This window comes from Protopterus annectens, chromosome 6.part0, assembly GCF_019279795.1.
Source record: "Protopterus annectens isolate FY-2018-M chromosome 6.part0, PAN1.0, whole genome shotgun sequence".
NCBI lineage: Eukaryota > Metazoa > Chordata > Ceratodontiformes > Protopteridae > Protopterus > Protopterus annectens.
The window spans coordinates 526,822,469-526,838,299 of record NC_056737.1 but is presented as its reverse complement, the minus strand read 5'-3'; the positions used below and the strand labels follow the sequence as shown (position 1 = coordinate 526,838,299).

The window sequence follows — 15,831 nt, the reverse complement described above, 5'->3', positions numbered from 1 at the left end:
GTTACTTATTTCTTTTTTGTAAACAATAGGTCTTTGTAACGAGAGCAATACTACATAGGTGTAATGTTTTCTAGTTACTTATTGTGTAGATGTCCTTTTCTTCACTGTTTCAGTATTCTTTACTACAGTGATCTCACACCAAGGGCAGCATGACACTCAGCCAGTATTCCAAAGCCTTATAATCTTGTACGCACCATACGTTACAGATATGCCCCCTGCACAGGGCATAAGGCATAAAAGTGATGTACAGATGCAGTTACCCAGAAGTGAATTGCACCAGTAGAGAAGTGTCCATAGGACAAAGGAATCCAGGCACATCCAGAAGGAGGAAAGGCAGAAAGTAAAAGGGTGGGGAGCCTCAACCATAAGGGAATCCAAAATGAAAACCAGAACAAACAAGAGGGGGTTGGAAGGAGGGAGCAAGTACTGCAGCAGTGAAGAGAATGACAGCTACTATTATAGCAAGATTTTATACAAGTGTACTATGGACGTCTATATCACTGCTGCAGTATTCTGTAGTGCAGAAAGAGTAACAAAAGCTCAAGAAACAGATTGGGAGGTGCAAGGCTAAGAGAAGCTCTCAACAAACCCATACCAAATGGCTCTAGCAAAACCTGCTTTGGCCCTAGAAACCATATCCAACTTATAATGCTTAGTAAAGGTATAGACTGAGGACCAAGTAGCAGCTTCAAGGATGAAACTTGTGTCTATCCCCTTGGAGAAAGCACCATTAGAGGCAAGAGGCCTAGTGGAATGAGCTGTAACAGAAGTAGACAAAGATTTGTCATGAAAAGAATAACAAGAGAAAATGGCCTTAGATATCCAGGAGGAGATGGTTTGCTTAGAAACAGCCAAATCCAATTTCCTGGGATGAAAAGAAAAAAATATTTGCTCAGACATATGAATTTAGTTTTATCCAAATAGTACCTGAGCTATCTGTGCATATCTAAGGTATGCAAGACCCTCTCACTAGCAGACTGAGGAGAAGTGAAAAAGGAAGGAAAGTTGTGAGGTATACTGATTGATTCAATGACAAGTCATTTACTACCATGGGCATAAAAGAAGTATTACTATAAAGAGACACCCTGTCCCAGTGAAAAAAACAAAAAGGAGGGATGACCATAAGGGCCTGAAGCTGTGAAACCCTATGAGCAGAAGTAACAACAGCAACAAGACAGTCTTCTACGTACAATGTTGCAACGTAGCAGAATCTGCAGGCTCAAAAGGAGCATGAGCCAAATTTTCCAAAACAAAATTAAGATCCCAAGGAAGAGGAATAGGTTTCCTTGGAGGACTAAGATGCAGGGCATGTTTAAGAAACTGCCTTACCTCAAAACAAGAAGCCAATGGAGGACTCGAGGGCAGATAAGCAGAAATGGCTGACAAATGGGCCTTCACAGAAGAATAGGCCAAGCCACACTGGAGCAGCTCACACAACTAGGAGAGGACAAAATCAACCCCCCACTGAAAAAGGGTGTGGATTATGGCCATGACAACAGACATAAAATATTTTCCACTTGGAGATATAAAATTTTCTGCTTGAGGGTTTGCTTGCATCCTGTAAAAACCTGAGGATATCCTTAGAAAAGAGGTATCTGAAAGGGATCAAAATCCTATCAGCCACAGTGTCAGTTGAAGACAGGACAAGTAGGGATGGATGAGATACCCCTCATCCTGTGATGAGGTCCAACCTATGAAGTAACTTGTGGTGATTGACCCTGGCCAGATGTATTAAGAGGGGAACCAATGCTGTCTTGGACAAAAGGGAGTCATTAGCAAGATTTTTGGGGAGTCCAGCTGGATCTTCTGCAGGATTCTTGGAAGAAGAGGAAAGGGAGCCAAAGCATAAAATAGCATCAGTTTTCAAGGAAAAGAAAAGGCATTTGTCTTCCATGCCAGATTGCATGGCACTCTGGTACAGAATAGAGGGGAGCTGCCTGTTCAGAGGGAGGTAAAAAGATCTACCTGATGAACACCCCACCAATGGACAATGCCCAGAAATACATCTCTGTGAAGCATCCATTCATGAGCCTGTGTTTTGGACCTGCTCAAAGAGTCTGTCACTAGATAGATGTAAAGAACCTGAAGAGTTCACTGATAACTGAGAGCCAACTCTGAGGCCTGAAGAGCCATCCTGCCGAGGAAGTAAGATTTTGTGTCTTCCGTTTGTTGACATGCCACATCACTGTAGTGTTGTCTGTGTATGCTTTCAAGGGGCCCAAAGAGGTGAAAGACTTGAAGGGCCACAATCAGAGCTCTAATATATTTGATGTTGATAATGTCTGACTCCTGATGGAAAGATCAGGCAGCCTGAGCTTTCAGGTGATGACAGGAAGCCCCCCCACCCCATGTCTGATGCATTGATGAACAATTCTTGAAAAGGGACTGGAAGCTGAAAGGGTAGACCTGGATTTAATTCCTTTTTTAGGCAAGGTAGGAGAGGTACACTGAAATCCAGAAGGTGGTAATGCTGCAGCCAAACCACCGTGAGGTACCATTCAACATTCCACATATGTAGTCTCGCAAGAGCAAGCACTGAAATAGAAGAGGCCATGAATCTCAGGGCCCAAAGGAACTCTTTGGCTGGAATGGCAGTCAGTGGAAGATGAGGTTGAAAGAAGGCGGTCAAAACTTTTGGAGGTGGATGAAAGGCCAACAGGCACTGTCTCAATCCTTCATCCCAGATAAACATGACACTACCAGGGAGTCTGGACAGACTTTTGAAAGTTGATAGTGAACCCCAGACTTTAGAAAAGAGAGATGATGAACTCCAGATCCTATAACAGGTGACCGGGAGAAGATGCCTGAAGCAACAGGTAATCTAGATAAGGAAAAGTTGGAATGCCTTGAAGCCTGCAGAAAGCAATCACAGGAGCTAGGTATTTTGTGAATACTCCTGTGGCAGTGGAGAGGCCAAAGGGCAAAGCAGAGAACTGAAAATGAGAAGAAGAAACAGAGAAACACAAAATCTTCCTGAAAAGGGGGTGACTAGAGATATGGAGTTAAGCATCCTTCATATTCAAAGCTACTTGAAAAGCCTGGGGTAATAAAGGAGGAAACAGGATTTGTAGAGTAAGCATCCAAAATGAGGGGACCTTGAGAAAGGTGTTGAGCAGGGAGAGATCCAGAATATGTCTCTAAGTGCCCTCCTTTTGAGGAAACAGTAGCATTCTGGAATAAAACCCCTTTCCCAGCTGGGAAGGGGGAAAAGGCTGAATGGTACTTTGGTTCAGCATGGACCCTAGGACCTCTGGTAAATGAGGAAGTTGCTCTAGAGTAGGTTGAGGAATACTATGATTTAACCCTGATAGATTATAGAAAGACCCCGAGAGTCTGAAGTGATGAGGAACCACTTTGGAAGACAAAGGGAAAGATGAAGGAACAATGGACTTTTCTAAGAGTAGTGGGGGTATTGTCAAATGGAAGCAGGCTTATCAGATAATGGAAGCTTCCGGGCCACAGACAATTGAGAAGCCTTAGCAGAGTAGGCTCGCCTGCCACTCTTCCTGCCCTTAGAGGCCTGGGGAGGCTGCCTGTAAAAAGTACATCAAGGAGGATAATTCCTCTGGAACATAGAGATAGGAGAAACAAAATATGTTTAAGGTCCTGCAAGGCTTTGCCTTTCTCTTAAAGAGACTTAAGTCAGGAGTAGCAGTCCCAGAAAGATGTTTATTATCAAGGAGGCATCTAACAACTTGGTCTTAATGTCTTAAGGCAAAGACTAGCGACAAAGCTAAGAATAATGCCTCATGACAGACTCAAAAGCTGTAGCCCTGGAACAGGCATCAACAGCATCATAGCTACACTTGATAGAGTGATGATCCACTTGAGAAGTAAAAACTAAAATAGATACGGCAGAAGATTTGCCTTCAGAATCAGGAAGGTCAGAAATAACCTGGCAAGCCTCAGCAATCAAGGCCAGAGCATATCTACTCATGTGGGTTTGGTAATTAACAGCCCTAAAAGTAGAAGCTATGCAAACTTTCTTACAAATCCTCATCATTGTCCTACTATCCTTTTCAGAAGGCAATAGTTTGTAAGAAGGCATGAGCTTTAAATGTTTGTCAGAAGAGACTGACATCATAGCAGGATCAGCAGAAGGACACAAATAAAATTGCCAATCTCAGGGACCTTATAAAACCTATCAGGTTTATTAGGAGAAGAAGGCTGAGAATCAGGAGACTTGGAAGTAGCAATGAAAGTGTCTAACAAGGGAGCCAATACAGGAGGAACTGCAGAAGGTTTAGGAGTGTCGATTTAAAATATTCCATCATCCTAGCAACTGTGTCCCTAAAGGACAATTCCTCAAAAGGAGACTCAAGGCTAACAGACTCCTCCTCATCAGAACCATAAGCCAAAGGTGAAGGCATCTGTGAATAATAGGTCAAGAACCCCTCATCTGACTCTGAATCCTCATCTGAGGAATCCAGTCCCTAGACAATTTAAAAGGGGTAGAGGTCCAAGGAGGAGCAGGTACCAAAACCGCTTGAAGTTGCTTCAGGGCCATCAAGGCAATAAACAAGCCTTAGGAAACTCTTGCAATTCCCTTTGAGGATCCTTAGGATAGACTGAAACATGGCTTATCTTTTGTTTGTCTTGAAAGGGACGTCAGTCCTAACAAACACCAGAACTTCTGACCCTTGGTGAGATTCAGTAAGAGTACCCAGAACCTTCTCCCTGACCAATATCTGTGGAATCCCTCTAGGATCTTCCAAGATAATCAACTGCAGTTTCCCCTCAGTGTCTGGAGCAGACACCTGCAAAGCCTCAGAGAATATCTCAGACTTCAAATGGCCTACAGTACTGTTATCCACTTCTACAGGGGCATCCAGTGGAGGCTGGACAGCTAAAGAATCTGGCCAAGACTTCTTGGCCTTCTTCTGACCAAGCATGAGTATCTCAGACTTAATGGATTCCACCATGTTACCCTGGGCTAACTGTTTAAGATGTTGTTTTTCAAGATAAATGGCCAGGGAAGACAAATGGCTTCTGAGTGACACAGGCACAAATGCAACAAGAGGTATGGTCACAGGAAGCACCCAAACAAAAGAGACACTGTTTATGATGATCATTATGGGGAATCTGCCTCCTACATTGACATTTTCCCTTTTTGGTTGACATGAACTCCTTAAGTATGTAAAATAAAATACAAGACCAAAGAAAAGAAAAACAAAAAACAATGGGGAACTTATCTGACAGCTAAGTATTCAGGACAGCAACAAGGCATTCAGTTTGACAAGTGATAACCTTCAAATTGGCAGCAAAAACATACTGTGCAACTGTGTCTGTACATCACTTTTATGTCCTACGTCTTATGTGGGGTGCATATGTGTGATGTACACTATCATAAGGCTTTGGTATACTGGCCAAGCATTGGGCTACCATAGGCAGGTAGATCCCTGTGGTAAAGAATACTGCAACAGTGATATAGAAGGTCATACAATATGGTAGTTTCTGTGCCACTGAATAATATTGTCTCTGCTGAGATCTAATATGGTTACCACCACATGCACTACTATAATTCACATGTTACCAGATAATCATTAAATCTACCCATTTATTATCACTGAGGACCTGCTTGCCAAGCTTCCTTTCAAGACTTACAGTGTTGCCTTTTTGTATTTTTTAAACAGTGCTTCTTACCTGAATATGTATCTGTTACACTCCTTTCATACTAAATTAATTTGCTGAAGACATTTGCTATTTCTTGCACTACAGAACTCCTACTAATGCTGACTAATGTTCAGGGCCAGTCAGGTGATTGAGTCTTTCTGTAGCTGCTCCTACTGCTGCTGAATAATATTTGTCCTCCTAAGGGTCCTCCCACTGTCTGTGCCCATATTGTCCCAAGAAAATAAGTAAAATGGGCTATGTGGTGTATTACCACACCTCTCTGTGTGATTTAAGCCAAATCCCTGACCTACCCTCCTCCATGGACAACACCCTTTGTGCTTCCACAGTCTCTGCTATGGATCAACACAAAAGATATTCCTAAGTACACATACCATCACCCCCCCCCCCCTTGAATGAGCAGGCCCATCCTCCCTGTCTGTGCCATCAAGCATGCAAGCTACAATATAAACTTGGGGTGTCTGGGCAGTAGACAGGGCTTTAGCCTTCTATGTCACCAGCACAGAAAAGGACAACATTTGTGTGCACATGATTGGATAGTCTTGTTTCTCAGAAAAGATATGCTAATTTTTTTGAGCTTGGGTCTATCATCAGCACACCTGATACTTTCAAGGTTAACCCTTTCTTGGAAGATCTGAGTGCCAACAGGAGATTTAATAATGGCTCAAAATGTCCAATCATCTGCACAGCTGGTTAGACAAAGGACGTTCACACCCACCTTCCCACTGAAGAAGTAGATGCCAAATAAAAGGGGACAAGGGACATATGACTGTGGCATACTGCTAGTGACATTTCTAAAAGAGGCCCACCTCCCTCAGTTTTCCTGCTGGAATCATCTAATCTGCAGTATAATATGCAGACTAGTGAAAAGAGGTGTTACCATAATATTTGTAATACTCGAGCCTTATCAGATCCCAGTTTGCATGCTTTGTGCTCTGAGCTAGTCACTTAACTTTCTTGTGCTGCTGTATCTCACCTTTGAAAATGAATGATTATTCCATGAAAAAAAACAAAAGTAAACAACTTGTTTAACTGCTATGCTGCAGTCATGCACAGTGTTCCACATACTGTTGTTTTACCGTTTGCTCAGGAACACTGCATCACCCTAATTCTGTCCCTTTAATCTTCACCCTGTTGCTTTTGTACTACTCTGAAAGTTGCTTTTTTGCTATGTATTCTTCTACTTCAAAATCGGTAAGTATGTAAACTGTCAAAGTGAACCAACAGTAAACTCCTGGGCTGCATGATAAGAAATATATTTAAACAGTAACAATTTAAATTTACCTCTATTACTTATCTGTAATAAAAAAAAAACACAAAGGTATTTCACAATCCATATACTGAACTAAACAGCCTGTCGTAAAAAAAAAAAAAAAAAAAAGGGGGACGTCTATGATCCAACAGAAAAATATTACCTTGCTTTAGAGAAAATAAATATATCTGGCAAGGTCTAGTGGCACAGAAGCGTTTTATTACTTATTTGTTATTTATTGTTATTCATTTAGCATTCAGCTGAAGACAATACAGTATTGCACACATTCAATTCTATTTTAATAACTGGAACTGCATAGTTATTCCAATTTTATAATAATAATTATGACACATGCAATTACAGGTCCAATAATTACTTACTGAGGGATAGTTGGATCATAACTAGATGGAATATTTGCCATCCAAGTATCAAACACAGTTTTCCTGCCATTTGTATACTCATCCCGATTTGGATTTTCAACCTAGGCAGAAATTTTGTAAAATCAGGTCATTAAAGTAAACTATATACTAAATATGTTCACGAAATGCTGAAACTACAAGTTTATGCATGTCTGATTGCAGAAAATCTAAATATGTTATGCAAGATTCATTGTTATATGTTTGGCATAGTTACCTTCTTTGTAACTTCATACAACAAGCTCTGGAGGTTAGGAGTTACAGAAGCAGTAAAGCTTGCATTTCCTAAAATAAAAAAAAAAGACCACGACTGTTAATGTAACATAAATAAGCACCTAAATTAACTTTGCTTAACAGTATAGCATTGAGAAATACAAACAATTGAATTTATTCATGTAATTGCCTGCTTTTCATTTATGAAGATGTTTGGGAATAATAAAATTACTTACTTATGTAAATGATGAATGGAAGACTATAGTAAAGTGATCCACATTTCGAGAAAATAGTGGTGGCAAGAAAGTTATAAAGGAGGACATGCATAAAACATTTACGCAGGCTTATAATCTCTCATTTTGACTGCAACAGAAATGATAGTCAACATGTCTTTAGCTGGTTAGATGCTACAGTGCTAAAATATCCTAGTTCTCATCTACTATCACTCTCTTCCAACTGATAATAACCTCCTACATTATTTCATCCTATGTATTAACCTTTTTCTCTCTAACAGACCAAGACATTTGCTTATAATTGATGTATGATATCACTGTTATATCTGTGTATTTTACATTTCAACTTTGTATTCAATTTTTCAGTGGATCTACTTTGTTTTTAATTGTTTTGTATGCAATATTGTGGAGCTTTTCTCCCCGGGCCTCCACTGAAAATGGGCTCTTCCTAAGCCCAGTGGACTTTCACGTTCAACAAATGCAATAAATACATAAATAAATAAATAAATAAATAGTTACATTCAACTGCCTATAAATGCAAACACAGAAATTAACAAGCAGGCCATTACCCAGAAAAGAAAATAGAAATCTTTGAATGCAGATTATATTGTTGTGAAAGTTTCCATATATATCTAATATAGTGTCTTGGCAATGACATATTGTCATGAGAGTTTCTATAGTTCTTCAAAATATTCATAGTTGCAAAAAATGTATTTAAAATGATGGCATAACCTCTATCCAACTGCATGCAGTTCTGTTAACCAGTATCATCATCTCAATACATATTTTTATTTGGATATCCATCACCTGGATAACAAAAAGAATAAAAGGAATTCCTGATGAAAAGTTTATTCATACAGTACAAATGAATATGCTAGTATTATGTCACTTTTTTCTATGTACTGTACTACTTATCTAGCTGAGATTGATTATAGAGAAGCAGTGCTCTTGTTTAGAGGGGTCCTATCTCCTCTGAATCAACAAGTTGCACTCTTCTGATGGACACACTAATGTTTTATTTTAAGGACGGTGACTTAGCCTTTTACTTCTTTGGAACTAACCTTGCAGTAACAAAAGTAGTGTGCTCCCTCCACAATAAACTCAAAAAGATTAGATATTGTAGATTGAGACAATGCCTTTGGTTTGGAATGGAGTTACATAAATCTAGGGTTGCTACCTTTTCAAATGGCCAAAGTGGGACATTTTCGGGACACACAACAGATTTTACAGGCCGACACATACCCACAGTCAGTACAAAGGATAGAACTTAACTTTTTTGCCTAAATCAAAGCTTTTTCTTGTAGCAGTTCAGTTGCTTATTCTTTTTCTTATAACATTTAGGTATTTTAGATACAGAAATAACTATTTTATGCAACTACTACATAAAATATGGGACATAATTATGTCCTACAATCTCAGGACATTTGGCATTTTTAATATTTTTTGTCAGGACACAACTGCCCAAAGAGGGACTGTCCCTCGCAAAGTGGGACAGGTGGTAACCCTACATAAACCAGATAACAGTAACCTCATCTCCACTATTTCAGAAATGCAACCTGCCAGCTGCAGCTTAGACCCACACATACCTAGGTTAAGCATTGCTCGCCTTGGTTTATTTGGGTTATGTTTCATCAAAACATCCTTTCATCTTTGAAAAATGCCTTTCCATCGGTTCTGGAGGAAGTCTCTGTGACCAAAAGACTCAACTGAGACACTTGTTATCAATACTCAATTTCTAATTTCCCTATATCATTAAGGTTACTGCAAAGCTATTTACAGCATGATTTCATTTTCTAGAAGTTTTAAGTTTATGACCAACTGCATTCTATTTTTTCTAACAGGGATAACAAGGATGTTTGCCTTTACTCAGCTTATTAATGACCTCACCGTGGCTAAAGATCATCATTATTACTGCATTAAAGTCCTTCTTGATCTTTCATCAGTATTTGATGAAATGGACCTCAAAGTGTTACGAGATAATCTACATAATTATTATGGGGCTCCAGGTACTGTCCTAGACTAGTTCAACTCCAAGCGCAACAAAGATTTTCTGGTGTTCATTCCTTATCCACTTGCTCCATCTCCTCCAGTATTGGGCGCTTTGTTATTTGATGGATACCTATATCTATCTACACATGCATTTATATACATACATATATATATATATATATATATATATATATATATATATATATATATATATATATATATATATATATACAGAGAGAGAGCAAAATACATATGTAGATCTAGATCTAGATATGCTTCTGTTGGGTGAGTTAATTCACAGGAAGAGGCCTTTAATATTATATGCTGACCTCTCCTTTACTAAGGATGATTTGCCTGCTGTGGACTCCCTAAGCAAGGGCATGGAATGCATCAAAAATTGGATGAAGTGTAATCACCTGAAATTTAACACTTCTAAGAGGGTACCATGGCTATTCACAATATGCTTTGTCAATTAAGCTTCCTATTCCCGAATTCTTCCATTACCAAAGGTGGTGGATACTGATGTTTGTTAAGAAGCTGAGGAATTCTGGTGTTCTCATTGACAACAGACTGACACTCAGAGATAAGGTGTCTTATGTTGTCCTATCATCTTGTTCTAATCTGTGGAACATTTCATGGGTCAAACATTTACTTCCATCAGAACCTTGGAGTGGTCTTATCACTTTTCTGTTTTTGCAACTTATGCAAAATTTAGCAGTTAGGTTACTTATCAAGGCTATAGCCTGTTCTTTATGCCAGGTAACTCTCATATAATTATTTACATTCTGGATTTTGGTTACTTAGCCCTACATGATATAAATACCCCCATGTGAAAAAGTTCCTAGACCTGTACAGCTACATCTTTACATTCATCTTCCCTGGGGTTGCTAGACTTGTCTAGATAAATCTTGGAATACTTTAGCACGAATACCTTTTGTTGAAAGGCAAAGTGCCTCTGAAATGTTCTTCCCCTGTGGCTTGCTTCAAAAGGTCAGTTATTACCTTAGTTTTTGACATCTCGTTTTAATGTAATTGTCATTCCTATTTATTGATGTTAATTTTTAGCAGACTTCTTCTCTCCATTGTTTTACTTCTGATTTTATTCTAATGGTGTTGCTTTTTGCCTAGCATTGCAATACATTTAAACTGTAATTATTTATTCTTTACCTTCAGTCATTCAGACATGAACATCTGTGTTCCATTTCATTTAGCTGGCCTTTAACTTGTTTCCATTAGCCAGTCATCATAATGTCACTTAAGATATGCTGTCAAAAAGTGTAGGTTTCTAAGCAAAACAGATTGTTTAGCCACTGAAACTCTACTTAGCAAGGAAAGGAGAGTCACTAGTGGACACCATGACGTTCCTGGTAAGGGAGAAAGATCATTTTTTGCTAAGTGGAGAAGCAACCTGCACTGATACCACCATTCACTTCTACTAAACACAATGCATGAACATACATACACAGACATGTATGGGTGCACAGACATGTATGGGTGCACAGACATGTATAGGTGCACAAACAAATCTGGACAGACATATATATATATATATATATATATATATATATATATATATATATATATATATATATATATATATATATATATATATATATATATATATATATATGTATGCATACATTACTTCACAAACAAAAACATACTATGCTGCCACAAAAATGACAGTTGCTTGGATTGTAGGACACTCATAGACTGAAATCAGTCTATTTGTGCTCTTTGGGAAAATGCAACAACTTAATTAATTCAATATTTCTCAAACAGACTGTCTTTCACTTTTCCAAGTTTGTTTTAGAACCATGGTCCCAGTCATCGTAGATATACATCAAGCTTCTGCACAAGTGAAACAACTTGATAGGTGTTGCTAACTTTTCAACCAATTGTCAATTTTAAGGGCTACCAACGTGCATCTGAAAGAAATAATATTTCCAAAAAATTAGAAAGGAATGAGTGGGTACAGTTGGCAGCACTTTTACAGCCACACAATTCATCACCAGAGCTGGAATATACTTTTTACTACTGGATTTTGTATTCGTAGTGTAACAGGTATTCCTTCATATTTGAAACCAGAATAAGCTTTTCTTATCCATGGCATTAAATCAGCTCTTTGTAGCAGCACATGATTGCTTTAGCAACCTAATTTTATTTCCTTAATAAGCCCAAGAGTGCAAATGCTACTAAAAGGTTGAGTAGCCTGCTCTTTCTATCCCCAATTACACTTAGATGCAATCCAGGGCATCTGATAATGTCATTAGTTAATGTAACTCTTTAGGGAGGGCAGCTAACACTGACTGAAAAAAATCAGTGTCAGTCCAATTATAAAAGAAATTCTGCATAATGAAACATTCCTCTACAAATAATGCCACATATTCTGTCTTGTGGCAATGACTTGCAATGGCTTTTAATAGTACTGAACATCTACTAGTAAAGAAAAAGTATTTCCACTGCTATATTTGAGTGGCAAAATTCATAAATGCATGAAAGCTTAAAATGTAAATGTTCCTTAATATGTTTACCTTACTGAAGTATTTTCAGCTCAGCAATGAAATTCTTACAATGAAAATGGATATTTGCATTTTTCATCAGTTTTGGTTATGACTATTACTTCTGCAAGAAGGATCATTGTACCATGAAAACAATACTGTCTGTCCTCTGGCCTAATGTAGGGTACCTTTTCAGCTTTACAGACTTGGTTTTATTGGAAATCCCCTTACAAAATACAGTAGATGGTGTTTAATTTTACAACAGGTGTACAAAATATATTTGTTAGCAAAAGCAAGCATATAAGTGAAATTTTATCGTGCGGTGGTGTGTATGGTGTTTAGACGCAAAATAATCACAGAAATACACACATGAATATCTACACTTATTAACTCACTTTAAGAAATTCTAGGATTAAGACAGGCTTTGTGCACATTTCTGGAATTACATATGACTTTTTAGTGCAGCTCCTCCCACATCTTTATTTTAAGGATGTGGGTGGTGTCTATTCACTTCTGTCATCTCCTGTTCAAAATGAGGACATTAGCAGACATCCAACTCACAGCTTTGTAGCAGTGTAAAAGAAAACTGTTTGTCCCGGTCCCCTTCAATAAACACATCACACTGAATGACATTTGATGACTTTTATTAAACTTCATAAACACAACTTTGTTTACTGATATTCATTAATTACAGCAGAAACATAGTATAGCTGATTTTAATCCCATCATACACCCTCATGTAATGTTAATCAGGACAGTGTAACTTCACTCATCTTGATCCAGTAAGCAGCATTTATACCTCCACTCACTTACTTTACTTATGAAGCAGCATCCCACCACTCACTTCATATGGCATTTGTCAAATTACACATCCAACCGAATAAGCAGGGTCCTTACCTCTGCTCACTTATTTTACTTATGAAGCAGCTCCCCATCATTCACTTCATTTACCATTTACTGAATTAAACCAAACCAATAAGCAGCATCCATACCTCCGCTCATGTATTTATTTATCAAGCAGTCTCTAACTACTCACTTTCCTTACCCAACTCACTGAAATGAGCATCCAACTCCAGAGGGGTAACAGAAGAGGGCAAGCCTGTCCCTCTTCTCTGCACTACCCAGACTGATATAACCACAATACCCACTATTTCACCAAAAAGTGGGAGGGCAGGTTGCAAGTTCACGCCAAAATGCGATTCCTTACCCAGTTACACTTGCATAAATCCCTCAAGCTCCGCCCCACCCTTACCTCATCTCCTCTCAATCATTCCTCATTTCAATTAATCCTTTCATCCCCTCCTACCCTCTTAACTCCCTCTAATATATTTGTCTAACTCTTCTCCCTTTGAAGATGTCCCTGGACAAACTGGTTTGTTACCAAACCTCATTTATTGACTCTAAAAACATACTTTTCACAACAACATTATTGGTGAATATTTCCTTTACCCCTTCCAGTTTTCAGTTCTTCTGCCTTGTACAGTGGTTGATATCCAGTGTACCAGGTTTAGCTTGAATAAGATATATATTTTTTATATTATCCCTTACTGTTTTCCTGCAGTTCAGACATGCATCTATCAGTATTTTCATCCATCAACCAGAATTTTTCATCTCCCCTCACACACATGCATACACACACACACACACACACACACACACACACACACACACACACACACACACACACACACACACACACACACACACACCAAGGACAATTATATCTACTCTTTGTATATTTAGCTCAGTCCTCTTTCCTAGACCAAGTGCCATCTTCATGCTTCAAGAACTGATGGCAAACAAAAGTATTCACAGTTTATGCACTGAGAGGACTAAAGCTTTGACTTGATAATGAGCTTAAACATGCTTCATGTGCTAGGGTACCAAGTTTGAATCTTTCATCCTCCTTTTGCCTACTATGTGACCTTGAACAAGTCACTTTAACAGAAAGTGCTTTGGGGCAATTGGGAATTTGAGCTGGGCTACTTAATGGTCTTCTGGACTACATGACTATCAACTACCTATGAAAGGTGTCTATATTATCTTATCGAAGTTTCAGAATATAGAATCTGATATGACATTTGAAATGTTGAGTGTTCTAATATCGACCCATTTCAGCGAAAGATCGAGTAACAGAAAACATTCTTTCCAACAGGTCAGGTTCAGGTAAGTGTGCGATTGTGTGGATGTGTATTAGGGCGAGGTTAGGGTGAGTTAGGGTTAGGGGGGTCAGGGTGTGAACTTAGGGTTAGGGTTTGAGTTAAGGTAAGTGGATAGTTAGTGGTGTATGTATAGTCTAGTGTAGGGTTAGGTGTAAGAGTTTAGGTGTATGTGTGTGGATTGCTGTTTGTTTATTGCTAGGGTTCAATATTACAACACATTTTGAATGTTCGCTGTTCTAATATAGACCCTCGACACCATATCATCGAATTCTGAAACATCAAAAGATAAAAAAAAAAATGCCTAAAAACAAAAATAAATAAAAAGTTACCTTTGCAAGCAGGGGGGCAAGCTGCCCTGCACCCCCCACCCCCCCTACCTAAATATACCAACCGTGAGACTGCACTACATTAAACTAAATAGAAATCTTCCCTTATGGAGATTTCCGTTTAAACGTTCAATGTTTTTTGCTTTTGCTAATCTGGTGCCGACAATATCAGCTTCGATATTGTCGGCCTTTGATAACGTGAAGTAGGCCCTATGAAAGTATGATGTGTTATCTGAAAATGTTTGATATTCTATTATTCTATTGATATTTTTAAAATGACCATTAAAATAAGCTGTATGTTGACATACTACCATTTTCACCATGTACAGTGCAACGTGTGTGTGGTCTTATCCCATGATATGTCACTTTTTCTGTGTTTGCAATCCCAAATGGTACTTGCTTAGGTTTCTTGCAAAAATATCCATCAATCCTTAACTGGGCAATGGCAATGTCATACTTTAAGATATGGGGACCAAAAGCTGGTTATAAGGAAACATTTTAGTTCATCAATCATCCTTGATCATGATTTTTTCAGCAATAGATTCATTGGGTATGTTACATTAACTATTCATTTGTCCATCTGGACTGTAATAATGATCAGGATTAGGTAGCGGTGAGGATTGGGTAGAGTTCAATAATTTAAAGATGAATGGGTATGGGGGGGTGCAGGTCTCTACAAGCAAATTGAAGGAGCAAAAATGTTGTTTTATTCTCCTTTTTTTCATGGATTGGTAATCATGTGCACTGTAGTACATTGCTTAACAAGATTAGAGAACAGTAGGAGTAAAAATAATTGTTCTTTCTCACACTGTTGTGTAATAATGGAGTTAGCATATTTAAATTTGTGTGGGTGTAGGTGTAGAGGATGGAAGACTTCCCAATGTACACACAAAAACAGCTCTTTTGCATTTTTATTCATTTTGGGTGGATCAGCGTTCAATGATTTGTGGGTGATATTTTGGATTTTCATGAAAGGCACAGTGATTCTAGACAGAACTAGTTATAATGAACTACTGCAACCGGAGTAATGAAAAAAGTCTATGAGTTTACAGTTATTCTGGACAGTGCTCACTCATAACTTTTGCAATCTAGCACTCTTACCTGAAGC

The 15,831-nt window shown here is 38.5% G+C and overlaps 1 protein-coding gene across 1 annotated transcript in view; it reads right to left on the bottom strand.

Annotated features, from left to right (window-relative positions):
- Positions 1 to 15,831, bottom strand: part of LOC122804411 (putative N-acetylated-alpha-linked acidic dipeptidase) — a 2,922,358-nt gene that overhangs the window by 1,121,087 nt on the left and 1,785,440 nt on the right. Inside the window, exons 11-12 of the mRNA XM_044074242.1 lie at positions 7,517 to 7,584; positions 7,264 to 7,364 (exon numbers count right to left, since the gene is read on the bottom strand). Of these exons, the coding sequence (XP_043930177.1) occupies positions 7,264 to 7,364; positions 7,517 to 7,584 (169 nt within the window). The remainder of the gene's footprint in view (positions 1 to 7,263; positions 7,365 to 7,516; positions 7,585 to 15,831) is intronic.